General features: G+C 50.0%; 1 protein-coding gene across 1 annotated transcript; it reads right to left on the bottom strand.

Moving 5' to 3' along the window:
- Window positions 1–2503: 2503 nt before the first annotated feature.
- Window positions 2504–5444, bottom strand: ZCCHC3 (zinc finger CCHC-type containing 3). Its single transcript, XM_028524728.2, has one exon. It carries the CDS (start codon window positions 5204–5206, stop codon window positions 3989–3991), a length of 1218 nt encoding a protein of 405 aa, XP_028380529.1. The 5' UTR covers window positions 5207–5444; the 3' UTR covers window positions 2504–3988.
- Between the last annotated feature and the right edge of the window lie 1783 nt (window positions 5445–7227).

Here is a 7227-nt window from a genome sequence, read left to right on the forward strand (position 1 = left end):
GTTCAGACACCAGCTTATGGTCTCTGGCTTCACTGGACATTTCACTGTTCTGGCAAAACTGGCAGTGGCTCTCCGATCCCCGCATCCTGTCCTTGGGGGGCAGCTTCAGTAGTGTGTTCTCAGATTCAGCCTTTCCAGCGGTGACCTCCTGGCTCCTTCCTCTGACAGAGGTAGTGGCTCCCCTGGTAGGTCAGTTTCTATGGTGTTCTAGGAGTCATTCCATATTTACCCAGCCTAGGGCCTATCACTTTCTTTAATAACTAGAGTGGTTTCTGCTTGCAAACCTGGACTCCATTTGATTTCTAGACTTGGACAGGGCTCCTCCTACTAGAGAGTTGTTATACTTGTTATCCCTTTTGCTTAGGCTAACACCCCAGCCCCCTTAACTCCCACTCCCATCTCTCAATTACCTCCTTATATATCCTTTCCATCTCAGATCAAACATGTTCTCCCAGATGTTATCCCAGATCTCTCAGACCAGATCAGTTTTCCTTGTGCAACATGATGTCACTGCATGTTTCTTTTAATGCATTAGCACACTTTGTAATTATGTACCTATTTGTGGAACTCTAGAATTTGAGCTACAGGGGACTTTACCATTTTGTTTTATTCCCTTGCCTAGAGTCGGTGCTTAACTTATGTGTTAAAAGAATGAACAGAATGGAGGCAGCTAGACTCGAGGGTGTTAGGACAAAATCAAACCTCCAAGCAACACTGACAAGCCCCGGGTCACCTTCACTTGGCCTTTTCCCAGATACCTCTTCCTGTGACTCTCTAGCCAGCTTGAACATGCTGTGTTCCAGGGTTCCGCACAGGCTGTTTCTTTTTCTTTTCATTAATTTTTTTTTCTTTTATCGATTCCAGAGACAGGGGGAGAAAAAAATAGGGAGAGAAACATTGATGTGAGAAAGATGTGAGAAACAGGGATCGGTTGCCTCTTGCACACTACCCGAGCGGGGACCAAACCCGCCACTTAGGCATGTGCCCTGACCAGCACTGAACCTGCAGTTTGCAGGACAACACCCAACCAACCGAGCCACATCATCCAGGCTGCACAGGCTGTTTCTGCTGCTTGGATATCTCTTCCCTCTTCACCTGGCTTCATTCATCCTGCTGGTTTCAGATAAGACATTATCTCTTCTAGAAAACCTGTCCTTCAGACAATTCTGTACCCTTTGTAATTTTCTCCAGTGTTTAAAAATTCTTAATATTAAAAATTGCTTGTTTCTTGTATGTCCCTTTGCAAGCGCACTGTCTTGTTCATGGGTGTACACAGAATGCCTGGCAGCTAGGGAATCTCTGCACACTGCCCTGGAGTCCATGAACAGTGAGGACTTGTAATTTGGGGGCTGCTAGATTGGGAGAGGAAGCTGGGGGAGGTTTGTTCCACTCCAACCCCTGGCTCACTCCCCCGATGGCCAGGCAGGAGGCCCTGGAGCGGATCCTGTGGGGGATGGGCAGGGAAAGTTTCTTCCTCTGCTCCCTCCAGGAGAGTAAGGGGGAGGGGCAGAGAGAGGGAAGATCCTTCCTAGGAGGCTTCTTGGCACAAAGCCTGCTAGGAAGAAGGGGGAGGGGAGCACGATGAATGCAGGCTTTCTCCTGGCCACTGGCCTCCAAACCCTTCGAGGGAGGAAAACCCCAGGCAGAGAAGGGAAAGAGATGCGGCCAGGGAGAGGATTAAGAGGGAAGACTACAGGGAAGAGTCTGTTTGCTTCGGGAGAGGGCATGGGGAAGGGCTGAGCTAGCCCTGAAAGGCAGGGTTCCCAAGAGCCACAACCAGGCCCCAACTACACGGTATCAGCTCTGGAAATAACCTGAAATCACTGGCTCAGAAAATCAATACAGTGGGAACTTTCTTTGGACCGGATCATCTTAATATCTCAGCTGGAAAGTTCTTCAGAGGGTTGGGTCTGGGGTAGAGGGGAGGGAAATCTCCAGAACCAGCTTGGAGTAAGTCAGCTCTCCAGGAAGAGTCCTGGAGTTTTTCTCTCTTCCTCCCTTAATAGCTGGAAGAGATGGCACTTTTAAAAAGCCCATGAGTACTTTGCATCCGATTTCTGGCACTTACAATAACTGTAAGATGATGAAACTGACATCTTCCCTCTGCCCTTCCCACTGGCTTGTAATTTTCCAAGGGCGGAGTCCCTCTCACTATCTTAGTACCACTCAGAACTGTGGTCTCAAGCCTGGCGGCCCATCAGAATTGCATGGGGATGCTTGCTAAAAAATGTTTCTCCTCGCTCAAGGGATTCCAATTCCTTGGAGCTGAGTTAGGGACTTGAAACTTGAGTTTTAACAGTGTGCTAAGTGATTAGCACACTGGGTTTGGGGGTTGGGGGAGCAACTCCAAAGGGCCTGGCACAACAGAGGAGGTGCTAAGTGTTGCCCAAAGGGGCTGGAGCTGTATTTGCAGGGTAAACAAATGGTGTGTAGGAAGTATGGATTGAACTAGGGTCTGTGTACCCATGGATCTAACACTTTGAAAGGAAATAACACAGCAGTGTTAGCAATACAAAAGATAAATATTTATTCAGAACAAAACTTTTAACAATGGATTTTACATTCTAAGCCACAAGGAAATAGCAAAATATAATACAAAAGGAAGACAAAAACTAAAAGTAGTGTATTGTCTTTTCTCCTTTAACTTGATTAACAGTTGACCCAAAGCCCTCTCTCCTGGCCTGTTTCGCAAGTATACTTTGGAGTTAACAACTCACTTGTAATTCCACTTTGAAACAGCCTTTCTCCTGGGAGTCAGGAGCTTGCAGATGAACTCCATTAGCGTCTTCTCTGGGGTTTCTAACTATTGAGGCTAAGGTGCAAATGTAAACCTTTCGTAGGTTTCCTTCCACAGGAGCACCCCCATTTGTCACTGGTGGCAATGAATGGGGAAGGGGAAGGCCCCAAAAGATCAGGCACACTGTAACCCAGATGTGGTACCCCAGGGAGCAATGAGCGCACCCTGGATTATATTCTTTTGTCCCTTTTCTATATGCCCCCAATATTCAGAAGCCCCTGCTAAACTCTTGTTTTTCTGCTTCCTCCCCCAGATGATTTCTTAAGCATTCTTCTGGGCACATTATTCTGCAGAGATCAGACTTTCAGGGCCCTCAAGTGTTGAGGAAAATGTTGTGAAGTGTGAGAGGTAGTGGAATGAGCACCGGGCATGGGGTCAGGGAACTCTACTCCGGTTAGCGTGGGCGCCAGACAGCTACGTGATTTTAACCCAGTCACTTAACCTCTTGGGGCCTGTTTCACTGTTGGAAAACCAGGGGATTGGTATAAACCAATTTTTAGGTCCTTTCCCACAGGAAAATTCTGGATTCCATGATTCTGTGAAAAATGGCCTCTAAGCCACCAAAAGAGCTGTCCCAACGTCCATGCATTGTAATGCCGTAAGCGAGGCCCTCGGCCACAATTCAGAGTTTACTGACTCAGATTACATACACTTCTAACAACACTGGTTTCACAAATTCTCAGACCACACAGATTAGAAGCAGCAAGTTAAAAGGGAGGGAAAGAGCTGCAAAAGCTAGACACCCAACAGAAGCCACCATCAACAACGTTTTCGAGTCAACCCTGATGGAGTGCCTACCACGTGCTGGGCTTCGTACCTAGTCCTAGGGGGTAAAATTGAGTCTGGCAGCCCAAAGGGGTAAAGTCTGGGGAGAAGGCAAGGCGTACAAAGTAACAAGTACAAAAAAAAACAAACAAACAAAACCCGAAAACAAAAACAAAATTAAAAAACAAAAAGGGGCTGGAGACATATCTCCACACTACAGTTCTCGGTAGTCATTACTGATGACAAAGTCATCAATTCAGAAAAGGCCGAAATGGAGTAAACTTGATTTAAAAAGGCATAAAGAGATGTCTTTTATAAGTTTAAAAAGATCTCCTTCGAACACGATAGAAAATGGTTTGAAAAAAAGTTTTGGCACTTAAGAGGGATAAACTGGCTCTGTAATCACCCTGGCAAGCAGGTGGGCATTCAGTGCCCGGCTACGCCTGTCAGCTGAGCTGCCACGGAATTGTGAACCGCTTTGGGACACTGAGCAAAGGCGTGTCCTCGCTTGCCACAAAGGTTGCACACGATGCCCTTCCTGCAGTAAGGGCTCAGGTGCCCCTCCTCCCCACACCTGAAGCACCTGTCCTGCGTGCAGCTGCCGCTCAAGTGGGTCCGGGAACCACATTTAAAGCACGTCTTGGGCTGCCCCTTGTACCAGCTGTAGCCCCGCTCGGCCCCTAGGAAGAAGGCCCCCGGAAGGTGCCTGACTCCACCCTCCCCCTGGCGCAGCTCGATCTCGCACTTGTACTCCCCAGTCCAGATCCCAAACCTGTCGGTCACTTTCACGGGCACGGCCAGCACTTCGCAGTGGCGCTTGAGCCAGGTCACGATGTCCTCCACGTCCACGGTCTCGTTCCGGAAGAGGATGAAGAGCGTCTTCAAGCTGGACTTGCTCCGCCCCAGCACCACGAAGTTCTCCCAGCAGTCCTCCTGTTCGCGCTTCTCTTCATAGACACGAAGGAACAGGGCCAGCTTCTCCGCCGAGCGAAAGCTCACGTCGAACTCGCGGCTGCCCGGGATCTGGATGACCGCGTAGATGTCGCTGGGGTCCATGCCGATGGAGCGCAGAATGAGTGAGCCGACCACGAAGTCCCGGGTCGGGCAGGCGCCCTCGTCTCCCTGGAAACAGATGCGCACGAGGAAGCGGCCCTTGCTCGGGCCAGGCGCTGAGCCCGCCACCGTCATTCCCGGCTCGTCCAGGGGCGGCCGCTCGGCCGCATCTTCAGCCGCGCCGGGCCTGTTGGGGGTCGCCATGGCCGCCCCCTCCGCCTTCTTCCTCCTGCCCGCCTCTGCTGAGCCATTCTTCTTGCGGGGGTCCGCCGCCTCGCCGGCTGGGTCTCTCCGACGACCCTTCGGGTCCCCTCGGCCAGCCGGGGGGAAGTCACCCAGACCCGGCGCTGCCAGGCCCGCGGGGGCGCCAAGCCCCCCGCCCACGCCGCTGCTGCTTTCCTCCTCCCGCCGCGGCGGCCGCGACTCGCGGAACTCACCCTTCTTCTCGGCCAAGTTCTTCACCACCTGGGCCCAGCCCATCTTCTCGCGGCCGCCCTCGTTCTCCTCAGCCCGGACCGCTGGGCGCGCGGGGGTCAGAAGCTGCAACCGCCCCCTCTTCCTTTCCTCCTCCGGGCCGCCGCCGGTGGCCATTTTACCTCCTTCCCAGCATCCTCCACTCGCTCCCGCAGCCAAAGGGCGCCCATCGCGCGCGGTGCTGTGGGGTTTGGGGTGCTTTTTTTTTTTTTTTTTTTTTTTGAAATTTGATGCTGCTTTGCCCCGCCCCGCCAAAAATATTTACAAGCGGCGCGGGGCGGCCAGCGCCAGTCCGGAACCCCCTGGTAACGGCCGAGCCGCGTTTCCGCCGGGGCTCGCCAGCCCCACCTCCTGGGCACCGGCGCGGGATGGGGAGCTTGGAGCGCGTCCCTGTCCCTCGCGAGGGTTTGGCAGCCTTGAGCCTCGCTCTCGAGGATTTGGTATTTCGCAAGCGGTCCTCGATGATTTCATTCAAGCAGCATTACCAACGGCCCACAGCCGAAGGCGGGACAGCGTTGAAGGAGATCTCGCCCATTTTGGTTTCTTTCGTGTATCTTTTCTATTAAAAGAAAACAAAACGCAGCTCTCTGTCCTCCCAAAGCGTACCACAGTGCGATTTTTTAACATTGTATTGTGAACATTTTCAAGCATGCAGAAAGTTGAATTTTACAGTGAACATTTGACCTTTAGCTTTTTACTATTTTAACTTTTTACCATTAAAATTTTACTATACCTCTATCACACTGCACCGCTATCCATCAGCCCTTGTTTTTTTTTTGACACATTTTCAAGTAAGTTATATTCCATTATTTCTTTAAAAAAAAGATCTCCAGCATACTCGATGACAGTTATAATACATTGAGCGAAGTGCCCCGAACTGTTATAAGCACAATGCAAGCCTTATCACATAGAATCTTCCAAGACAAAGCTGTAATTACCCATTTACACAGGGACTTGGAGATAGGGTTAAATTATTTGGCCAAGTGGCAGAGTTAATAGGGGGCCCCTAGTTATAAACAGATGACTTATATTTATTTATTAAACTTCTTTGCTTTTGACCTGTGGATCAAGGACTATTTGCATCAGGCTCTCCAATAAACCTCTTTACACATCATCAATTCCCTGGCTCAAGTTAGCACTGGATGGAATCTGTTCCTGTGTCATTTGCCTCAACTGGTTCTTTGCAAGTATCGGTAAAATTTGGGTGGTTGAGGAGATGTGTTTAACATCTTTTGTCAGCATTGCTTTCTTTCTGTATAGCTGTACATTTCAGGGTGCTTCAGTGACCTTTCCAACTTCAGTGAGAGAAAAGGTTAGCTGTGGAGTCAGGGAGACCCTAGTGTGAATCCGAGTGCTTCCATTCTCAGCGGGTCCCCGAGGGCCAACGACTTGGTTTTCATGGATCCGTTACAAAGAGGTATTAATATCTACTTGTCAGAGGAATGTGGGGGTTCGAGGAGATAACCTGTGTTAACGAGTTTGGTGCGCAGTGTGTTTCCTAGATAAGTAACAGGATTGGTTAATTTAATCGCTTGAAAATGCCATCAAGGGAACAGGCACCACCACTTTCTTTTCCTCAATTCCATTCAGTTAACTCCCCTCCCAGTTCCACAGTTCTTGAATTCCATACAGATGTGACAGTATCTAGAAGCAGATGCGGGAATTTTTTTGCAGTGTCTTTTTTTTAAGTGTGATGAAAATCTTTCCCAAAAGGCTCTGAGTAGACTTCCTACCCTCCTCTTTGGCCAGATGCATAGACTAAGCCTGTAACTGGCAAGGGAAATGGGCCCACAGCCTGGCTTCGAGGAGTCAGGACTGCCAGAGGGAGAGCTGGGATTAGGGCTGGGGCCTACCTCCTCTAAGATCGTGCATATCTGAATAAAATCAGGGGCTGTTGGCTGAGATGGATGGGGAGAAATGGGTGTTGGGTAGGCAACCACCTGAGTTTGCCACATATTGCTACCTCCTACTTTTTAACTGTTTCATGGTATAGAGATTCCTAGCTGGAGTGCTGTGGTACAGTAGGATCTGCAAATGGGGTTGCCTGACATAGTGATTCCTTCAGCTCTAGGAACAAGCCAGAGGGTCCTGGATGGCCAGAGTGCCCAGCTGATCACTTACCGTAGAGGTCTCCTCTG

Source organism: Phyllostomus discolor, chromosome 9, assembly GCF_004126475.2.
Source record: "Phyllostomus discolor isolate MPI-MPIP mPhyDis1 chromosome 9, mPhyDis1.pri.v3, whole genome shotgun sequence".
NCBI lineage: Eukaryota > Metazoa > Chordata > Mammalia > Chiroptera > Phyllostomidae > Phyllostomus > Phyllostomus discolor.